The sequence below is a fragment of the Chinchilla lanigera genome, unplaced genomic scaffold (assembly GCF_000276665.1).
Source record: "Chinchilla lanigera isolate Chin_1 unplaced genomic scaffold, ChiLan1.0 scaffold00009, whole genome shotgun sequence".
In the NCBI taxonomy this organism is placed as follows: domain Eukaryota; kingdom Metazoa; phylum Chordata; class Mammalia; order Rodentia; family Chinchillidae; genus Chinchilla; species Chinchilla lanigera.
Window position 1 is genome coordinate 8,317,340 of NW_004955410.1, and position 23,057 is coordinate 8,340,396.

Genomic DNA, 23,057 nt, shown 5'->3' on the forward strand with positions numbered 1-23,057 from the left:
GTCCTTTTCATTCAGTTTTAAATACCTTCTTTTTAATCCACAGGTCCTATTGAGCAGCTACCAGATTTTAACCAGATTCGCAGTAACATGTGCTGGACTCGTGGTTAAAATGCTTGTAATCAAAATCCCTAAAGAAAAAGACAAATGTGAATGTGTTTGGAAATCTCTGACCAAAATGTCAGGGTAAGATTACCACCTTGGTGATTGTTTTGTGTAAGATCAGTCTTAGTGCTCTGAGAAACTGCACTAGAAGCAGCACACATTTAAATTATTACATAAATATAATTTTGGAAATAAAAATTTTATACAGTGTTTTCAGTTTTATTATAAAAATGCACGCACAACGAGGATTGTCGTTACGTCACTTCCTGGCTCTACTTGCATTCAGCACTTGCTCTTGAGCAGCTTTCTTTGCTTTTACCATCTCAACAAGTTCCTAGGAGAGAGAATGGTATTAACTTAAGAGCTGTCACTTTAAAAGGACACATCCAATATAGTTTCTAAGGCTGGTCATTTTGTAATGTCTTTGGTCCTGGGACCACTGTGGCAATAAAATAATCATCCCGATACCTGTTACTATCCAAATAACAGACATAATCAAAATGCAAACTATATCACGAGTTACAGTGCGAACAGTAATGAAATTTATAAACTAAAAATGTACCACCTTATATCGTTTCATGCAGTCCTTCTTTGTCCTGCCAGGAACTGCTTCTGCAATTTTTTCCCATCTCTCAGGTGTGTTTACAGGGTATGTTTTCAAAGCTTGTTCCAAAAGCTTCTGTTCCTCTGTTGTCCATGGGGTGAAATCTGTGCATGGACCTATTGAAACACAGAGAAAGTATCTGCCTCATTATTGGTCTCTTAAAACCTACTATAAAAAAAACAAAAAACAAAAAAAACCCTACTATATACTCACCATGGCAAGACCCTGTCTCAAAAAACAGCCAACAAAAAACCCTGAGAAACTTAGCCATTTTTTTCCTACACACATCATTTTCTGATACCTTGGACCCAGCTATCTAAACCCGGCTATCTAACCTTTTTTTGTTAATTAATTTGCTGGATAGGCTCCTGGAAAGCATTATTTTACACTGGAGGAAACAAACCTATCAAAATCAAACCAAGCACACAAGGATTCAGTGCTATACAAGTGAGCTTAAGGTTACCATTTCATAGTCTTGTGGAGACAATGTTGAACATCTCTACTGTCAGTGTAGTTCCTTCACTATTACAGCTTGTGTCTAGATGTCCCCCCAAAACATTATGCAGTCATAGGGGTGCTTTTCTAGGGTGATGATTAAAACAGTCCACTGACTGGTTTAGCACAGTTCTGGCTGAGGATGTGAGTGCTAGGGCAGGTAGCCTGCATAAAATACAAGGAATACGAAGAGCTAGTGTGCTCTTTCCTGTTTGCCATGGACTGCTTCTCCTCTGCGATCCCTCTGCCACACCACCCGGCCTTGGAGCCAGCTGACTTCGCACTGAAACCTCTACAAACTGTGAGCTGAAATAAACCTTTCCTCCTTTAACTTGTGTGTGTTGGGTATTTTGTCTCAGGTCTGAGAAAAGTAAGACACTCAACCTTTCATAGTTTACAAAACATGTAATGTGTCACAAATACACATTACTGAAGGATATTAGATATGTAGCCCACTTCTCCAGTGAAATGAGAATGTTAAAAGGCAGTAGCATCTATACAAATACTGGAAATCTGTCTGCTGCTTGAAATTATATTCTGTGGGATTGAGCACAGAAGAAATACAAGTTATTTCCCAATTTAAAAAAGGAAAACATGTACTCAAAATACAACTCATATTTGTATTTCATGGCAGATGAGAAGCTTTTCTGAGGGTAGCTTTCCAGTTCTAAGAAGTTCTTAGTTGAATTTCCTTTTATTGGTCTCGTTCTCCTTGATGCTATAGGTTTAGGGACGTGGAATTATTCTCTGCTTTCCACTAGTTACTTCAGAAAAAGAAATGAAGCATACTGTTCCAAAGTTCCTGTGAGAAATCACTGCTGAGAGATGCCAGGGCCAGGAGGCGCAGCTCAGTAGTAGACCACATGCCCGGCTGCACAGGCTCTGGGTTTGAGCGCAGCACCACCGAAAGGAAAAAAGTGGGGACAGCGTGCTGGGAAGAGAGACTTCCCAGTCTACCCACCGAAGAGGTAAAAAGTCAGACACAGGCAGCCTCACTGCCAGTCACTCCTGTAAAGAAGGGCACAGAGTAGTACGCCAGTTTATGTACGGTATCTTCTGGAAGACGTAAAGGAGCGGGAAAATAAACCCCTGTCGAAGTCCTCTCCAGGTGTTCTGAAACCTGGACTGTTTCTTCATTAAAAGCCCAAACCCTGCCCACCTCAAGCAAGGCATCCCAAAATTTTACAAGCACAGCATGATTTCCTTCCCCTCTATAAAACAGGGTAAGTCTTACATTTTCAAACGGAATAATCATCGAGACTACAGGTAATACTGGGACTATTAGCTGCAGTTTATCATGTAATCAAGTCTCAATTCAAAAATGTGTCTGGAATTATGATGTGGAAAGATTAAGAAAGGATGGGTATCTCAAAAATGCATTAAGTGAAACTTCAGAAAGCAAACTTCAAACATTTGTCACAGTTTAAAAAACTTAGTACATCCCATGTATGAACACAATTTGACAGGTAAAAGACTTGTTACAGGCATAATGCTGGCTAGTATTTTCTTTTCACAGATTACTAAATTGACTTTACGACTCAACGATGGTTATGATTTATAGTCAGAAAAACACCAGGTCCAGAGTAATCCTTTTAGCTAGAACACCCAAGATAATGACAGCACTTGGCAGTTTCTGTCTTTACTCTGAAATACTTTTGAAGAGTAAAAGGAATCCTCGTATACTCGGCCTGGATTCCCCAAATGTAAACATTGTGTCACATTTGCTTATTTCTATACACAGACACACTGTTCTCAGAGACTAAGTTGTAGACGTGATGCCTTTACTCCTAGATCAGTATGTTTTCCTTAGAAATCAGAAAATTTCCTGACACAAGAGTACATTTTTTTAGATGAGGAAATTAACTGATGAAATGCTATTACTTCTTCACTGTCTGAACAGTGTCCTCAACACTGATTTGCAGTGCGTGGTGAACGGGTGCACCCTGGAAGAACACAGTGGCTGGCGGAAGTAAATCTCACTGTCCTGGACGTGCTTGCTCTGTACATCTTCTAGTCCGCTAAGTAGTTTATATTCCAGTCATTCTGAACATACAGCCTAGCAGGTCTGCTATGTCTTCAAGTAGCCTGGAGTCATGGTGAGCATTTTCTACTCTTACAAAAAAACAAAACCTACCTTCAAATCGTTCTGACGGTGTTGCATTATCTGCTTGAGGTACCACTCCATGTTCTTTTCTAAATTTATCAAAAGCTTTTCTGTTTATGTCATCTTTTTGATGAGGGTCTAAGAAACAAGTGTTAATACATTAACATATCGTCTCATTCAGTCCTTCATCAAATGCATAAATTTATGTGAGAAATAGGTATCCAAAGTAATGAAATGATTTTTTAGAACTCACCAAGCTTCTGGAGACTCTTTGCTTTGCCAATGACATCTTTGGCTGTCCTTTTGACACCCGAAGAAGAATGTATGTTCATGTAGTTAGCAATAACTTCCCATCTAGAGCAACAGTGTGAGTTTTAATAGTAAGGGAACAAAAACAGGACATTTGTACTGCAGAAGGCTTAGTTATAAAATCTATAGAATGAGCTCTAAGTTTGTTTACTTACGCCTTTAGACTACATTACTACTGCCTGGATAAATAGTTCATGTTTATATAACTACAATCTTTTAATTTGTATAAAACCTTACCAACTCTGTAGGAGTCAACAGAAATCAAACTGAACACCTGTGTATACTGCTTAAGAGGAGAGATCAAGGAGAAAACCACCTGTCTCACTTACAGAACGAGGGAGGCTGAGTCTCTTACGGCTTCTTTGAGTTTTGACCCTAGACTCTGAGGGAAACAGTGGTCTGAAGTGGGAAGCAAACGCGTAAGATTGTGGAAGGGAACTGTAAGACACAACCCTAGTCCCGAGCCCAAGTCATGACGGTATAAGGCGACTAACTGGTGATTTCTCTCCTGTTCTTCAGTTTCCCGAGGGGGCTGGTGACACAGCTTGCTGCATGTGTGCGTGTTGGTGTGGGTGAGACGAGACGTGCAGAATGCCTTGTGCTTTGCAGCCCTTTCCACTAAATTTAGTGGCAGGCAGCTTTTCTAGATTCAAGTTTACCTATGCGTCTCCAATACCCAGTACTGCTATTTGCATTTCTGCCTCCAGGCTTGTGTGTGGAAAAGTTTCCATGAAAACCAGTACCTTGAATTTGTTCCAGCAGGGAAGAGATTCACAGCTTTAATTAGTAGCTGCAGATCATCTTCTGACCAGTTTTTACTGCTACTTCCACCGCCGCCCGTTGACTTCTCTGCATTCTTAGACGCTTGTCTCATGCGAGCTTCGGCTTCCTCTTTCTCTTTTCTAATCTGCTCGTTTATTTCTTCTATCTACACAGATATCACAAGCACGTCAGGACTCGCAGTCTCCTGCTACTATGTACTCTATGCCGAGGCTCTGTGGCCCCAAGTCTTGGTATCGCCCCACTTTGACCCTGTGCTCCTCCCAGGCCACCCCAAGGATCAGCTGGAGGAGATGGGAACCCCGCCCCACCCCGTCTGCTCCAGCCTCGGGTTCTTATAGCTGGCAGGGACAAGGTTACTGGGTTTTAAGGCCCTTTCAAACCTCGCTTTAAACTCACATTCACTCTTGGCAGGTAATCTAAATCTAATTTGTTCTACCCAAGAAGGTAAAGGTGCAGGAGGCGGCCTGTTCTATCTTGAAGTTTATCTTGTTCCTTTTGTTCTACCTTCAAATATGCACAAAAGAAACCTTTCCTTGAACCTTGATACTTCTGTGAGCTGGTGTCTGAGTCACTTTTGACTAGTTTCTCCTCTTTAATATCTCAGAGCCAGCCGTTAAGTCCCTGGATTCTAACTTGGAGAGTTCTAGCTAGGTGTGGTGGTACACACCTGTAATCCCAGCACTTGGGAGGCTGAGGCAGGAGGACTGTCATGGGCTTAAGGCCAGCCTGAACTACAGTGAGACCTGTCTCCAGAAAGTTTTTCCTGATTCTAAACTTCCATAGTCCAGATCCTTAGAGTGGGATTACTTAACTCATTACTTTAGCCCAATGTGTTGCACGCCATGCAGCTCACCAACGCCTGATAACTCGCACAGTGTTGAACCTTCTGCTATGCAAAGTAATGAGAACTAGTCATGATGGTACTAAAAACCTGCTTAGTTAGGGTCTACTCTTCCTAACCAATTTCATTTTCCACTCCTTCTCTCTGTAACTCTTCTCACCTACCACTGTCTTACAGTTCATGCAGTTTCTTGACCTGCATCTTAACACTGTCTTCCCTAGAAGGCCGGTTCAGCCTTGTCACTGCTTTCCTTGACCATCGGATACGGCCTGGCCTCCCACAGCATTTTCTGTGGGTGCTCCATCTTTTGGTCCTCAGCCTTTCTTTCTAGCGTAAGTTTTCCTGGACTCCTTTGTGGCAGCAATAGCATTAGGCACCTCTCCGAAGTCCCCCAGGCAGAGTGCTGTTTGTATTAGTTACTAATACTTTTCGAACTGAATTCAACTTCTGGGCCTGATTCCCTCACTGTGAAGTAAAAGGATTAGACTAGACAAAGATCTCTTTGGTTCTGATTACTACCCTATAAAAACACTCAAATAATCAAAACTACTACTTTGGAAAACTTATGATTATTGTGCCAGATACCACAAATCAAACAGCATACATGGTAAAACAAAACACCACCACACTAAATCCATTTTTTAAAAAACATTTAATACAAACACAACATATACAAAAAGAAATGACACTCCTGGCCCTGAGTAAACTATGTGTAAGGTGCAGAAACAGTTTGGATCTCAAACGGCCACATAAACCTCATGTGCTTTTGGATGGTGGGCAGGTGCTACTCACTGGACACGTCCACTGCTGAGTGCGGTAGCTGAGAGTGCTCTTAGGAGACGCAGCCTGCCCGGGAGCTGGCCCTGGGGGCGTGACCTGGAAGGCTGTTACTGTCCCCAGCTGCCCGCTTCTCTCTGCTCCCTGGTCAAGAACCTTCTCTGACACGCCCCTTTGCCACCTGGAACCAACCGCGTGCGCGCTGCGACCTGTAACCGCGAGCCCCACAAGCCCCTCCTCCTCTAAGCTTTACGTGTCAGTGTTTTGTCCCAGCGCAGAGGACAGCGACTGAGACAAACAGTGAGGTAAAACAGTAGCAGCGTTCCCTCTGTTACCTGCTTCTCCAGCGCAGCCTTTCCTCCCTCCTTTGTGGCAGATGTGAGCGTTTCATTCAAGCACTGTAAACTAAAGAGATGGGGATGAGGTCTGGGCCGCCGCCCGGGCCCAGCACATCAGGCTCAGAGCCCGGGGAATAGCTGGAACTGTACCGAGCCCGGGAGGGTTTGCACAGCAACTCCACGACACACACCTTGCTAGTTCAAGCCGGTCGCAGAGTTTCTCCACTTCTTCCATCATTTTCACCCGTTCCGCCTCATTGTCTGAGAAGTGATTCCAGGTCTGGAAGCACAAAGGCACACACTTCCACCTCCACCCGCTGACGTGAGCCATACCTGCCATCCCAGCACCAACACTGCCTCGGAGGCTCCGACCAGAGGCACGCGCTGTCTGCAGCGTCTCCAAGCTCACCCAGCAGCCGCAGTGGAAGTGTGTGGAGAAGGTCTCACCCTGCTACTCATCTCAAGTGCCTGAAGTGCTTACTTTATTGTCACTTCCATCACTAGTCACTGGACTTTTGTTTTTTCAAGACAGGATCTCACTATGTAGTTCAGGCTGGCCTCAAACTCACAACGATCCTCCTGCCTCAGCCTCAGCCTCATGAATACTGAGATTACAGGCAGGTGCCACCGTGCCCAGCTTACCCACTGGATTTTTTGAGGGCAAAGATTGTGTCATTCCTATTATATCCATGGTAACTACAAATGCTTGGTCCACAGTATCACGTATTTTATGAGTGAATTAATTCATGCTGCACAGGAGCAAAAAAAATACCGGTTACCAAATGCCAGAACTTTTACCTTCATTTATACACACCCCTAAGAACTGGTCAAGCTTTGTAGCTCCTAACTCACTTTTAAAGGCTTTTATCAGGTTCTCAGTAGATGCTGAGGGTGCCTTGTCCCACCTGTGATTTCACCTCAGTGTTTCTGCCTAGGGATCAGCTCTGCCATAAAAATTGTGAGAAGAGCGGCAGCCAGGTGCTGAGGTCACCTCGAAGGGGCCCACGGGCCAGCGAGTGGCAGAAGGAGGACTTCAAAGCTAGGCAGCTGTTCTGAGCCCATGCTCTTTGCCACTTTGACATGTTGCATCCTTCGGAAAATGGTCTACCCAGGTGAAATCTAAGACAGCACTTCTTTTTCACTTAGATATTTCTTCTTGCTTACACCAAAATGTCTGAAGAGACAGTATTTTTTCCTTCGCTACTGGGGATTAATAAACCCAGGGCTTCACACTGAGTTTTTTTTTTTTTCAAGACATGGTCTTGCTAAGCTGTCTAGACTGGCCTTAAAGTTGCGATCCTCCTGCCCCTCAGCTGGGATTACAAGTGTGTGCCAGCACACCTGGCTTAAGCACTTCTTTGTATTTATTTATTTTTTATTAACCCTCTTTGAAAGCATAATATGGGGCTAGTTTATTTCACGTGTGTTTCTAACTGAAATTTTAGGGCAGCATATATTAGACATGCTTATGTCTAAAGTCTTCTGCACAGTCATGTGAAAAGTAACAAGTTTTAAAGTACATATTAAGCATTTACACACTTTCTGAATTTACCTATATTGGTATAGGGCCCAATATTTTTTTGTAGCAATCTCTACTATAGGTTGGAATTATGTGAATTTATTCATTCATTCTGTTAATAAGGTCCACTTTTGCCCTTTGACCTTACCAGTTTAAAACACAGGAATTCTTGGACAAAATTACATTCTTTGATCAGATTAGAGTGAAAGTTTAACTTCTAAAGTAACTTCTCCTAAGATAAAGATGTGTTCATACCATTGGAAGCAACCAACTTAACATGATCAGAAACATGATCTAGTTTTTCCAGAAACATGATCTAGTTTTTCCAACAGACGCCAAACGAGGATGGGAAAGTAGTGATGGGAGAAGGCTTGTCACAAAATCAGAGGATCTTAAAAAACAAAGCCATACCGTAAGCCTTTGTAGTAACCTTACTTGGATGTTAAATTTTTTTCTTCTTTTGGTCTTTTTAAGACAGGGTCTCACTATACAGTTCAGGCTGGTCTTGAACTCACTGTGTAGCATAGGCTGGCCTCAAACTTGCAACGATCCTCCTGCCTCAGCTTCCCAAGTGCTAGGATTACAGGCGTGTGCCACGACACCCGGCTCCTAACTTGTTTAACTCAACTATTGAAAGACTTGGGGATGGGGATTTAGCTCAGCGGCACAGCGCCTGCCTGGCAAGGGCCTGGGGTGGGGGTGGGTGGGGGAGAAAGAAAGACATTGTTGATATAAATCTGAGAGGCCTAAATGTGGAAAAGGTATCAGAATGTTAACTTTTTGCTTTGATAGTTACACAATGATCTTTTAAAAAGTTATTAGGGTGGCACATTATAATGTACACACAGAAAATATAAAAAAATTCAAAAACAAATTTACATTTCAAGATAAAACACATCACCCATTTAATTGTATTTGCAAAGAATAAAAACACATTTTTCAGTTTAATCAGTAACCTAGTTTACGTTGTACTTACTGTTTGCTTAGTGGGCCCCACATACCTTGCATGAGTTTCGAAGCTTTTGCCTTTCCTTCTTAATGGCTTTTTTCTGGATATCTTTTTCCTTCTTTGCCAATAATGCTTGCTGTCTAACTTCTTCTTCTTCCTTCTCCTTAGCCAGTCGAGCAGCTTCTAATTCAGCTTGCCTTTGCTTTAAAAATGGATTAAATACGAAAATCATTTAAGAAAACTAGAATTTCTAAATGTTCTATAATCTTATTTTAAAAAATAAATGTTTTAATCAGAAAAAAGGTGACAGATCAACCTATTGAAGATTGAAGGCTGAACTGGAAAAGGCAGCTGGTAAAGTTCTGCAGACATTTAAAATATCAAAAATAGAAAACAATCATGGAAATAAACACAGAATTAAAGGAATTTATGTCTTCATGTGTTTGCTTAATCATTTGCTGGTAAGGAACATCTAACAACTGCATGAACATGTCAAGACTCATTCATAGCAGCAATGAATTCTCTGCTTCCAGATTACAGATTTAAAAAGAAAAACCTGAAGATTAATGAGTATGTAAAATCCAACTTCATCAAACATTGTACATTACTTTTTCTTTAGCTTCTTGCTCCTTCCGTTTTGCTTCTGCTTTTGCTTTCTTTTCTGCTTCTTTCTTGGCTTTTTCTTCTTCCTTGAATTTTTTTATCCTTGGATCACAGCTGTATGCATTGTCTAATAAAAAAATACATTAATCTTTTGAATTTTTAACATTTAAAAAACTTTAAAAATTATTGCCAAAGATTCATTATAAAAGTATTAGTTATACTTACCAACTAATGTTCTTATTCTGTTCATTTCTTCCTTTTTCCTTTGTGCCCTTGTTGCTCTGTTCTGCTTTTCAATCCATTTTCTCTCATCACGACTATTATAGTGGAAACAGATCGGTACTTATAAATTACGATATGATTGGAAAAAGTCATTATTTCATAAGTTACATGCAGATAATGTCAGAGAAGTGAAAATGCTATGTCACAACATAAAGGGCGTTTCTATTTATAATTTTGGTTAGGTTTTTTTGGATATTCCTGTTGTAAGAATTTCCATATACACTCAGGGAAAACTAAAATACAACCAAGGTTATACATCTAAGAGAAAAATTTGTTGAACTGAGCTCTTATGACAATTATATTCCTTGAAAATGCTTATGCATAGTGAGCCTATTATTGATTTGGTCTCAGCTAGCTTAAGTTGTGAGAAGGGATTTCAAAATATTGTACCAAAATACTTACCTAAAAAGAGGAAATATGAATAGAAAATATATATGTGGCATGTTTTTATATTATCACAAATGCCAAAGAAGCAAATAAATATATGCCCTTATTAATGATATGCATACATACCATTCTGCTTTTTCTTTTTCTTCTTCATCTAAATAAGAAAATTCTCTCCAAGAATCAAAATTATACCTGATAGACAAATAAAAGCAAGACAGAACAAATGAAAAACAATTAATTCCTTTAAAATTAAATTAGAGCCAGGCATGGTGGTGCATGCCTGTAATCCCAGCACTTGGGTCTGTCAGGTTGCAAGGAAATTCTAATAATTGTTCTGCTTTGCATTCTCTCAAAGTAAAAGCAACTTCAACTTACAGAACTTGACTTTTTTCCTATAGTAATTGTATGCTTCCATACAGACTACATATTCAATGAGAAAATATAGTACATATAAAATATGCTTAGCCGGGCATGGTGGCGCACGCATGTAATCCCAGCACTCGGGAGGCTAAGGCGGGAGGATCATTGCGAGTTCAAGACCAGCCTGGGCTACAAAGTGAGCTCAAAGCCAGCCTGAGCTGCATAGTGAGACCCTGTCTCAAAAACACAATAAAATAAAATAAAATAAAATAAAATAAAATAAAATAAAATAAAATAAAATATGCTAAGTATTTTGATTGAAAATTTGCTACAACAGGCACTATCTTAGTCAAGTTACTTTTGGTAGGAAGACATCTAAATTAAAATACAGGGCCAGGGAAATAGCTCAGTAGCACAGCGACTGCCTGGCAAGCACAGAGTCCTGAGTTCAATTTCCAGTACCAAAAAAAGAAAAAATATTAATTTTCATTAAATTTAAACTATTGCCCGATTTTCTTTTAAATAAAACAGCTATAATGTGCTTGGTATCCAATCTCATTAATAGAAAACAGGCTGAAAAAAACAGCCATAAAAGCCTGAATAACACATCAAAGATAGACAGCATTATGTGAAAACCTTTATTCGTTTCCAGAGTACTTTTATTCACTAAAGGTTCTGCGATGTCCCCATTCTTCAACTGATTTATAAATAAGCAAATATTTGTTGTTTACCTTTTTAAAAAATAACACCCTCATAAAATATACACTTACCAAAAAGAATAAAATGCATCTACATCTTCAAATGATGAATTCATATCACCAAGTTTAGGGACATTTTTTTTATTTGACCATCTGAAATATTAAAAAGGAAAATCTGAGTAAAAATTTTGCACAAAAGTTTTTACTAATTGCCTCCAACCTCCGCCCCTGGGAAGGGGCTGTGACCCAAGTGAGGGCCAGGGGCTGTGCGTAACGACACGATGCCAAGTCTCGCCAGGTTTTCAGTTCCATGCTGCAAGGCAGGGTAGGAAGATGGCAGCTCGCCTCGTCTCCCAGTGCCGTACTCCTGCTCTCAACTGGCATCCCAGAAGCAGGCTGTAGGCCTCGATGTTCAAGAGGGCCCTATTCACAGAGAGCGGATTTCACCCCTCCTCGCCACCTCCTCGTGGGCAGCCAGACCTGGGGCTCCGCATCTCACCTGTGAGCCTGCAGAGGATCCTAGAGCTGCTACTGACCCATGCTTTCTGCCCTATGAAACCACTACAAGCACACACAACAAACTGCGTCTTTATAACATCTTCCGCAGAGCTGCAAATGAACGCGAGGAGCAAAGGCTGAGGAAGCACTGGGCCGCACCAAAATGCTAATCGAAGTGGTCTGCAAACACGGCTGTACAGGAGACACCTGGAAGCATGGGAAACCCACAGGTATTCAGACTATCAAGTGCGGATCCCCAGGGAGACACAGGCTTGCGTGTTTCCAGCTCTCCGAGGGATCCCGATGTGCCCCCAGACACTCAGTGAGGGAAACGGCTGACAGATGGAACCAGAAAGCAGAATAGAACAGCCATAATGCACTATTTTAAAACACACTTTAAAAACAAAACAAGTTATATGTGCTTTAATCTTAAATATGAATCACCCTTTGTCAGAGAAGCCTTATAACAATTACATGTTCAAAACAAAATCGAAAGCTTTTCTCAGTTATAATGTGCCAAGCTGAACCTACTGAGAAAAAAGCAAACGAAAGGGAATGTCCTATCACCCGAGTATCTGTACCACACTATACAGAGCTACACACTGTTTTTCCCTGAAAGGAAATTTAGAAGAAAAACTTTTCATAAATTGTAAAGAAATTCCACTAAGGCAGAACTTCTGTGTAAGGAACAAAACTGGAATACTGAGTTCACTAGAAGGGCTCAAAATCACAAAGAGGAGGCAGACTCTGCGGAAACATTTTACAATCAAACTATTGCCAGAGGAAAACAGCAGAAATCTAGATGACTGCACAAAGCAAACCAACTGGACGGTATGACCAACAGGGATTTTAACTCACCTGGAATTCCTTTCAAACACTGGAGAAAACACTTCGAAGAAATTGTCCTTCGCTTCACTTTTAGATGGAACTGAGTTATCAAAAGTAGGATCTACACTGTTAAAGGCTCGTCTTTTCACTGGATCAGATAACATCTCATAAGCTGAGAACAAAAAGAATACACATCATAAGGTTCCTTCTTTTAGTCTATGAAAAGTTAACTCTGTGGGTCTTTGGTGTGGGAAATATTTAATTTAGGTAGCAACAGCTCTAGCACTACTGGATAACCTGACTTAACACCGTCCGGTAGCAAGTGACAAAATAATTTTTAAATAATCATGACTCAAGAAAGCAGAGGATGCTGCGGAAAAAAACTGCTAGAAAAATGGAAATCCCAAGACTCTAAAAGGTAGAAGAATTATAGGCTCCTTGAGCACTGTGTAGCAGTGGGCCAGGCCGAAGTCTGAAAAATGCGAATATAGGTAATTGCCTAAAAAGTAGCATCAAAGTGCTGGGAATGTGGCTCAGTGCTAGGCTGACTGCCTAGCAAATGTTAAGGCCCCAATTCCATTGCTTCCACACCACCCCCCCCAAAGAAAAAGAAAAAGAAAGAAAGAAAAAAGCATTAAAATGTAAAATCATACCTAAGAAAAATTTATATACAGTAGTTTCTCCTAGTTTGTTTAATGAGGATATGACTATATGCCTGTATAACTAATTCATAGTTGTGGGGTGCACCCGACAACAGTCTGATTTTTTAAGGCAAGGCTAGAGACTGCACTCCAGGGCTGACATGCCAGGCAAACGCTCCTTTACAGGGCTGCACTTGCAGCCCCAATTAACTTAATTTAAATTAGCAAAACATCTCAGGAACAGGTTAGTCCTGAAATACTGACTAACCTAAGAAAATGAACCTAAAATGAAAAATTTTCCATAAACTTAATATATCTAAAAGGGCAATGCTAGAATTTTTTAAATGGTAAAAGAGCACTAAATATAATACTTCCATGAATTAACTGCAAAATGACCTTCTGGTAAGAATCATGTAAGGGCAGTGGTGGCGAACCTATGGCACACATGCGGTGGCGGGCTGTTTGTGTCACTGAAAGCTCTCAAATGTTCGCAATCACTGTACTAGGGCTTCTGTTAAAACACAGATGCTAATCAGTAGGTCTGGAGCAAGACTTGAGCTTCTGTTTCTAACGGCCAGGGGTTGCCATTTCAGTGCTGGCTCGGGGAACTTCCCTGTGTACTGTGAGACCGCGAGAAATTAGCACAAATAACCTATACAACCGTTCAGCAATGTCACCGGATACGTCTTCTCTTACGGGAGAAACCTAAAGTATAAATAAATGAATAAAAATGAGGGAGAGATGACAGGAGACTAGAAGGTAGACTTGGAGACAGGAAAGGGAATGAAGGGGAGAAAGGAGAAGAGGGAGAGGAGGCTAAAGGATGGAAAATGATCAAGTTAAGCTGCGTGTATGTACCAGCTTCCCTAGATGAGCCTCGCTACCCTGTGTTACTCACAGGCTAATAACAATACATGTCATGGGACAGTTAAGTGAACTACTCATACACAGGAAACCCAATCCCAGTAATCAATCAATAAAAATCACTATCAGAAATTCCTGACTGGACCGCATGTCTTACCTTTAGTAATGCAAGTGAAGTAGTCATTATCTCCTTCTTTTATCGGTTCACCAGCTGCTTTCCGTTTGTCTGGGTGATGTTTCAAAACCATGGCTTTATCTACAAAATGAGTCTCACTGGTCACTTTAGGCGTCAAAATCAACACTGAGCAGGAGCTAAACACAGACTAGCTCTAAAATCATCATGGAAATTAAAATTTTTTTCTCCCAAAATGTGAAAATTATAGAGCAACTGAAGTAATTATTTTATTAGCTAAAGTGCCAGCACTCAAAGACAATTACCCATATACTTTAAAAACTGAGGCAGGGCGTGGTGGCGCACACCTGTAATCCCAGCACTTGGGAGGCTGAGGCAGGAGGATCGTTGTGAGTTCAAGACCAGCCTGGGTTACAAAGTGAACTCAAGGCCAGCCTGAATTGCATTGAGAGACCCTGTCTCAAAGAGACAAAAAAAAAAACCCCACACGAACAACAAACAAAAAAAAAACCCACTGAGGTGTGCTGGGGATAGAGACCACTGTTAGAATACTTGCCTGGCGGGCTTGAGCTTGAGGCTTCTAGCGCTGTACACCGCATACACACTCACACCCACACACACGTACGCGCTCGAGCACAGACTTAAGAGGTCTATAAACAAGACGTACAGAACTGTACAAAAAAAATGGGTTGTAAATCCAAACAGATACTAAACAGGCAGGTCGTTAAATGAGGAACAGCTATATTTGTGCACCTTTCTTTTACCGGGACTTTGCAAACAGTTTTCCTAGGAAAATGAAGTTTTTCTGACACTTACGTATATTGCAATGACAGTGCATAATCATTAACATATGCTTAGTTTAAAATCATGCCCGCCTTTAAAAAAGCCAGTACAGGTCTAAAATAATCTGACAGATTTCCTCACTTTGTTAAAAAATATTTCTGGTGATTTTCCTAACAGAAGCAGTAATGGGGAAGGCTCGGAGTTCAGCGAGTAGCCTAAGCCCTCACTAGCATCCCTCGATGCTGGTTCTTGTCTAACAGTGCTCGCCAAGCCCACGCTTTCTCCTCCCGACTGCCCCGACCTGCTCACCCTTTCCAAAGGGCCTCGTACCTCCTCTGATCCCAGCACCCACTCTACACAGCAGAGGGCGGATGCTCTCCTAAGATCAAACACACCACACTAATCACCTTCACCTCTTCCTTGAAACCTCACTCATCAGGTGAATGAATGTTGAACAGGTTCCCGCCAGCTTAAACCACCAATGGTACATGCATGCCTGTCCCATGGGGCTTTGTACCACTGTTGTGCAAATGGTCTAACCACTTTTATCAGTCTTTTTACTAAAATTAATTACAAGACTACAAATAGGCCAAATCTAGTTGGTTGCTTGTATGTGAATAATTACTGCTCAAATATAAATATGTTGTATACAACAGGAATTTACAACGGCTATACTGCAAATTAGCTGCTGCAGTTTTTTAAAGACCACTTTAATGTTTTCCTCGCTGTAATGTGATGACATCTGGTCTGCTAAGTCACCGCCTTCCTTTACATTACTGTGATGAAAGACAGGATCAGGGTTTATGTTTCCTATGGCTCATGCCTCCAGTGGCACAGTCATGCATGTACCACGGGTGGTTCAAGTGGGCAGGACGATGGAATTCAAATCAGAGCCATCTGGTACTTAGACACGAGTTAGACATGAGTCCTGTTGTGAACGTTAAGGAAGTCTGTCCAAAAGAATGCAAAGGCCAGTGCACTTAGGAACATTAAGGGGTAGTATTTTATAAAGCATACGAACACTCGGTTCCCAACAGTTTCTTCCCCCAATTTTTAACTCTCTCATTCAAAATAACATTGAAGAATCCAATACCTTTCTTGGGCAGCAGAAAGAATGGTAACAGCAAAGGCATAACCTGAAACCCCAGAATACCAAAAACCAAAGTAACGAAGTGGGATTCCACTAAATATGCCTACCCTTATTTGTAAAGAGAGGAGAATTTTTTTTTTTTTAACAGCTTGCCACTGTATTTGTTTTGTTTTGTTTTTGCTTGGGGTACAGGTGACTGAGCCCAAGGCCATGGCTCTGAGCTACATCCTCCGCCATTTTTATTTTTATTTTGAGACGGGGTCTCACTAAGTTGCTCAGCCTGGACTTAAACTTGTGATCCTCCCTGCCTTAGGGAGGCAGCCTCCCAGAGTGCTGGCTTGACAGAATGCTCTTTATCTTGCCTCTCTCTTTCACACACACACACACACAGACACAAACACAGATTTCTTGTCCCTAACGAGAAAGTCCATACAGGGAACTATTTTTTTTCTGGTTCAGAAGTAAAGGAGACTGGTTTTACATTGTTATGACAATATAACATATGCTGTGAAATGTAAAGTTATGTCTACATACTATAATCCTGTGTACCTTTTCAAAAGAATGCCACTTCCAATGCCAAATATTTGATTATTTCCAAATAAGCAAGTACTTACGAGCTGCTTTTATTTGTCTCTGTGTAGCTTTGTATCTCACATGGCCAAGTCCAAGAACTGCGTAATGATCTTGGTTCTGATAAAGACACAAAAGAGAGTCTGGTTGGAACTGGAGTACTACATCCTGCCCATTATGTTGTTTTTTCCAAAGTGACACTTCCAGGTTAGAAGCCAGGGACAGTTGCTATAGAGCAAGGGCTCTGTGATCATGGAAGTGTGAGAAAGGTAAAGAGCCGCACAGCCTCTTCTTGTCTTGTTTTTGAGACAGGGTCTTACTATGTAGTCCAGGTTGGCCCTGAATGCATCACAAGCACTGACGCTCTGTACCTTTAATGCTCAGCATGCACATACCCTAACAAAGGCTCTGAGAAATCCTGCAATTACCCCACGTTAATAGAAACCTGTAAAATCCAAGATTTTTAAAGCCTACTTAACTAAAAGAACCCCCTTTAATATCCTGTACCTATCCTTAAATCATGGTGTTCTGTACATTTCTGAACAGAGAAGACCATTACATTAGCTCCAGGAGGCTGGGCCAGTGGACAGTGAGGAGCCGTGCAGAACAGAGAGGGCAGGCTGGGTGGAAGCTGAGAAACTGAGGGAGGAGGCATCCCGGGGTACGAAGGACCTGCTCCAACCAACACCCTAGCAGCTGAGAAGCTGAGGGGCATGTGGAACAAGGCCTCCTTAGAGAACGCAGAATGAGGCCACTACCACGTGCAGAGGGAGAGGAGTTTTGAGGCCCTGTGACATGTGAGGAAAAAGCCCCACAGGACTGACTGGTTTCCCTTTAATGCAGGGTTGGATAGCATATGGGGGGGCTCCTTTACTGTGCCGGGCAGTCACACTGCGCTCCAGTCCCTCCACCCTCCGCTCCAAGCTACTTCCCCCCTCACATCCCTTTTCCACCCGCTGGCGGCCCTGCCCGTGCGTAGCTCAAATCCAAAGGTACCCACACCCATCAAATTCCACGCATCAAACTTGTGCGGCATCTTGCATCAATTATACCTGAAAACACTGTTGAACTGTCCCACCGGAAAGCCAGACTCTTTCCCCCAGCCCATGTGCACCTGTACACCTTCCCTGCACAACTGAGAAAGGCTCTCCTACTGAAACAAATCGCTCCATCTTTCCTCTCCATCCTGAAATCTGCCCCACGCTGTCTCGGAGATTAGCATCTGCCAGCTTCTCAATTTCAGCTGGGTTATTTTCATCAGGTAAGAGATGCTGCCGGCTCTCAGCTGGGACCGCCCCTCCAGTAAGCGCCCACAGCTCTGCCGTCACAGCTCAGCTTCCTGAGAAAGGCGCCCACGCCGTTTCCTCATCGCCTCCCGCGTTCATTTCTCAGCCCACTCCAATCTGGTTCTGCTCGTCCACCCCACCCCACCCCATGTGCAACCAGGCTGCCTGCTTCACGTCAACTTCCACCCTCACGGGACGCCAGTCTCCAGCGGCCAGCCCGCAGCCTGTGTCCCTGGAGCATCGCCTTCCTTAAGTTTCTGTGAGCTCACTCTCCCATCGGCTTCCATCTCCTGGAAGTCCCTCAGGGTCAGCCTTGGGGCTTCTTCTCACGCTACACTGAGGTCCTTGCTCAGCCGAGACTGTGTTGCTGCCTTACCCCTCGCAGACCTCTCCTCTGAACACCCTCCACCTCGGTCACCCACCCCAAGTAAGACGGTGTCCTGGGTCACTCCCTGCTTGGCACATTCTCCCCCACTCTCGATGTGCCACCATCCGCACCATCTCATTCATCCTCCCTATAACCCTGCGAGCTTTTAACAATCTCACTGTACCAACAAGGGAAATAGATGCTTAGATGCCCAGTAACTTTCCCAAGGTCCCAGTGCCCTGAACATCAAGTCAGATTTGAACCCACGCACTCTAGTGCTGTGGCGCACACGGGTGATACCTGTTGGTCTATATTGTTTTCCATGCCCGGTGTTATTCAATGTCTCACAGCCTCAACTATCACCCATGTGCCAACAATGTCACGCCTCTGGCTCGAATCTCTTTATGAAGCCCCAGATCAATTTCTAACCATTTTCTAGACAACTCTGATACAGCCAAACTTGGACACATCACTCCTCGCCAGGTTCTTTATCCTCAGTCCCAGTGTGGGTCACTGACACTTTAGCAGGTCACCCAAGCGAGCCTCCTGAATTCCTCCCCTTCTCGTGGGCCAAGGTCACTAAGGCCTGTCAATTCTACCGAAACAAACTAGACAACCTCTTCCTCAAAACCCAGCCACAAATTTAGTTCAAATCTTCATCCACAGGCTTGGCTATGTGGCATTCCATCACACTTATCTCACTGAACTACACATGGCTTATTAGTGGAAAACCCAATGGATTGTTGCCTGAACAAAAGATTCAGACATCACGTACCTTCCAGTCTTTAGGGTCAAGTGTTTTCAGCATGGGAAATTCTTCTAACTGCAATTCTTCATCTTCTGATTCCTCTGATAACTCTTTCTTATCCTCCAGCTCCTGGAAAGAGGCGGAAGCATTTCTGTTTCTCCTCTTAACAAAAGCTTCGAACCATCTTCCCACAGGTTCAACTGGACAGAGTGCAGAAGCTGCGATTGAAAGCGACAAGAGAGGTTTCAGTGCACTGCATGCGGCAGATCTGTTTCAAGACAGTAATCTTTCTTAGGATGTCAGCTCAAAATCACGATACCTTCAGAATGTAATTTTCAAAGCAACCACAAAAAACGGTCATCCAGCTTCAACGAGTGTTAGCAATAAAAAAAAAAAATCAGCATTTCTTAGTATTTACAGTGTATTCCATCAACCTCTTCCGTTAGCTGATAAAACATTCAGCAATGTCAACAATAAATCAATTCTTTTTGGGGATAAGAGAGGAATGTGAGGAATGGGAAAAACATTGCAAACTGCTCTACTTTGACACCAATGATGGTAACAAAGCCATAAATGATATGTCACCGAGAGCCAGCCTAAAAAACCCAAAAATCTTCTAAAAATAATTTAAAGTATCTATACTATTAAAATCTTGCAACAGTTTCCTAATAATTTTAAGATTCACTAGCAATGATTTTTCTTTTTCTGAAAGACAGTTTTTTCCAAGCAGCTAACAAGGATCTACTAGTTGCAGCTGTGCTGTACTGGAATAAGCTCCGGGTCTAGGTTTTAGCCTAGGTCTGACTGTTTATTGTGTATCCCCTCTTGAAGTGATTCAGAGATGGCCTCCACTGTAAAACACGAACAATACTTATATCTCACACAGCTCCTAGGAAGACTGCATGAGAAAGCATAAAGCATTTTGAAAATGACACACTGAAAGGTATTATGTGTTACCAGGAAGTTGTAGTAAATCACTGTATAGCTGCATGTTAGCAATTCAAAACTGGTTATTTGAGTCAGAAAAAGACCCAAATGAATTTAAAATTCATAGTCTATAAAAAAAGGCAAAGTATTTTTTCCTCCAGTAATGAATAACTCAGATTCAAGTTTTTCCTTGTACCTGATGGCCACCGTTCTCTAAAAACCGAATTTAACTGGTTTGCGAGATTGAGTTGTCCACTTTGGACGCGATTCAAACACCGTGTTTGAAAATCACCACCTGTGTGGCTTTAGAAACGCCGCCTCCCAGCCTTTCCCTGTAACCGTAAGGGCAAGCACAGACACCCAAACGCAACGCCTGCCTCGCGATAAACTCAAAATGCGCTCGGAAAAGCGCCTAAGGAGAGGGCTGCGGCCACGGACGAACATCTCTGCAACTGGAAACGCACGTTCAGGACACGCACGGCTGAGAGCCCCCGGCCGGAGGACAAGTTTCACCTGCAGCGACTGCCCGTGGGAGTGCGCGCCGAGCTCCCCGGCAGCACGGGCGTCCGCGGAGGGCAGGGTCTGAGTCCCGACAGGCGAACGCAAAGCCACAGCCGCGGGGGCAGCGGACGGGCGCGGGGCTCTGCACAGCCCCCGGCACGTGGGTGCCGGCGCGGGCAGGGTCTCCGCCGCGGGGAAGGTGTCCGTGGGAATCTCCCGGCTAAGGAAGGGCTCGGGTCTCAGCCCGACCCGTGAGTCCGCAGCCCCGAGGAAGGACCCGAGTGTGGGGGCAGCGCTAGGACGACCCCCGCCCTCCGCCCTTGCAAGCCGGGGCGGGGATCCTCTATCGCAGGGGGCAGAAGGGCACTCGCCCGGGTCCCCCGGGTCCCGAGCAGATCGCGGGTCACGGCCGGCCCGGGGGCGAGGGCGCGGGCCGAGGGGTCGCGGGGGCCGGGCGCGTACCTGAGGTCAGCGCGCGGGCGACGGTGGTGCCCTGGCCGTCCGCCGCGCTCGGCAGTAGCAGCATCTTGGCGCACGGACTCGGCCGGAGGGGCGCAGCGGCTCACGTTCCCGGCGGAGGGCCCTCGGCGTCCGCGCCAGCTCTACCTGCCCGTCTGAGCCTCGCGCCCAGGATCTCCGGCGCCCAGGAACCGGCGCATGGAGACGACTAGTAAGCACTTCCGGGATGGGTCTCTCGCGGTGCGTCTGCCAATCCCACCCCACCAGCCGCGCCAACGTGTGCGGCAGCGGGGTTCCGTTGCACACTCCGATCCGGCTGGAGACAAGTGCGCACAAAGGAATGGTTCCTAGCGTCGTTAGTTTCCTTAGGAAGAGAATTACTGTACAGTATCTCTCTCTTCCAAAAGCAATTACGTAGGAGAGAACTTTTAAAAGCAGCTCGAAAAGAAAACAAAATAAGCTCATGTGGTCGAAGTTCTGGGTTAATCCCCAACATAAACTGAAATCAGCTTTAAATGCCTACTACTTTATGTATTAGTCTCAACCTCTTATTTTTCCAGCAGATGTATTTGTATACATAAAAAATGAAGAATCGTGTAGGAGCTAGTATTGATGATAGATCCCTTTGTATATATACATCCCTAATTATGGACGTATTCCTGTGATGCATGTGGGTTTACCTTCACCATAAAGGGAGCAGCTAACATTTGTCGTGTTATTGCAATTTATCTGCAGTATCTCTTGTAATGCTTATTTGGAGAAGAGAATACACTTTAGTGTTAGGTCCTGTTTCAATGCCACCAATATGTTTAACCTACTCTAAGAGAAATTTTTTCCCAAGATATTTTCAAGTACAGGACTGCGGGGTTCGGTTATTGTAAAGTTAATTGTATTCCTACCGTTAACTTCTTTCTCCATAGGACTGAGAGTAAAAGAAAAAAACCAGCAAAAGAAAACGGGTGCATGAAAGCTCACCCCTAGTAGCAGCATGTTGAACATGGTAGGTAAAATGGACTTGAGGTGCCACTATGCAGCAAGGACCACCCACAGTTAGCAAATAATTTTGTAGAAATTTTATTTTCACTGTTACCTACCTTGAATTCCACTGTATAGCTGCACGACCAACCTCTCACTTCAAAATTGATATCCAAAAAATTTATTATCGCCTCCCTTGGGGAACCTTCCCCTGACCCCTGTCTTAATGTAGCCACTGTTAAAATATGCCCTAAATTTCAAACCTGACCTCACTGTTTTGGTTTGGTTTGGTTTGGTTTTTTGAGAGAAGATCTTGCTGGATTCCATCTTGCTCTGTAGTCTAGGCTGGCTTCAAACTCCTCATCCTCCTACCTCAGCTTCCTTAGTGCTGAGATCACAGGTGTGCACCACCACACCTGGCTTTCAATGTCTTAATATTTTTTCCTCATGCCTCCTCCCACACGGTTTTATCACCTTTAAGATAAGTTTTTAAAAAAAAAAACTGTAAAATACACATAATAGGAAATTTATCATTTTCGCTGGGTGTGATGGCACACACCTGCAATCCCAGCACTCGGAAGTCTGAGGCAGGAGGATCATTGCGAGTTTGAGACCAGCCTGGGCCACAAAGTGAGCTCCAGGCCAGCCTGAACTGCATAGTGAGACCCTGTCTCAAAAAGACAACAACAAAAAAGAAATATACCATTTTCATAAGTTTAAGTGTACAGCTCAGTAGTGCAAAGTGTATTCCTAACTACTCTCTAGTACTCTTTTCATCTTGCAAAACATCCCTGTTCCAGCCACTGGCAACCACTCTCTTGCTTACATCTGTATGAATTTAACTCTCCCAGGTATCTCATCAGAGTGCAGTCACACCTTATTTCTTTCAGTGACTGCCTTATTCACAAGCACAATGTTCTCAGTGTTCATCCGGATTGTAGTAAGTATCATTTATTTTTTTGAAGGCCGAATAATAGTTTGTTCTATCCATATGCCACATGTTTTATTTATCCACTCATCTGTAAATGGCCATTTGGGTTACTTCCATCTTTGGTCTACTATGAATAATGCACCTATGAGCCTGGGTATACAAATTATCTCTGAGACTGCTTTCAATGTCATAGGATGAATATGTATATATATAGAATTGCTAGATCATATAGTACTTCTATTTTTACTTTTGAGGAACCACAGTTTTCCACAACCATTACATCATTCTACATTCCTACTAATGGT

At 43.1% G+C, this 23,057-nt stretch overlaps 2 protein-coding genes across 3 annotated transcripts in view; one reads left to right on the forward strand and one right to left on the reverse strand.

The window, feature by feature from the left end:
• Pmpcb (peptidase (mitochondrial processing) beta) overlaps nt 1–300 on the forward strand; it is a 13,552-nt gene extending 13,252 nt beyond the window's left edge. For both annotated transcript variants that reach the window (XM_005377228.2, XM_005377229.2), the window contains exon 13: nt 44–300. In XM_005377228.2, coding sequence (XP_005377285.1) covers nt 44–108 — 65 coding nt within the window. In that variant the 3' untranslated portion in view covers nt 109–300. The remainder of the gene's footprint in view (nt 1–43) is intronic.
• Dnajc2 (DnaJ (Hsp40) homolog, subfamily C, member 2) lies at nt 301–21,068 on the reverse strand. The gene is made up of 17 exons (XM_005377226.2): nt 20,850–21,068; nt 18,987–19,177; nt 16,603–16,678; nt 14,140–14,238; nt 12,508–12,649; nt 11,224–11,304; nt 10,220–10,285; nt 9,650–9,741; nt 9,430–9,551; nt 8,874–9,023; nt 6,545–6,633; nt 6,351–6,420; nt 4,358–4,542; nt 3,559–3,659; nt 3,336–3,443; nt 668–822; nt 301–436 (listed from the first exon to the last, which is right to left on the reverse strand). Exons 1-17 carry the CDS (start codon nt 20,911–20,913, stop codon nt 362–364), a joined length of 1,866 nt encoding a protein of 621 aa, XP_005377283.1. The 5' UTR covers nt 20,914–21,068; the 3' UTR covers nt 301–361.
• Nucleotides 21,069–23,057: the final 1,989 nt, after the last annotated feature.

Coding starts and splice junctions, on each gene's coding strand:
- Dnajc2 (XM_005377226.2), bottom strand. CDS start 20,913: ATGCTGCTACTGCCGAGCGCGGCGGACGGCCAGGGCACCACCGTCGCC. Junction 14,239..16,602: donor GAGACAAATAAAAGCAGCTC/GTAAGTACTTGC, acceptor CTCATTTTGTAG/ATAAAGCCATGGTTTTGAAA. Junction 11,305..12,507: donor GTGTTTGAAAGGAATTCCAG/GTGAGTTAAAAT, acceptor TTAATATTTCAG/ATGGTCAAATAAAAAAAATG.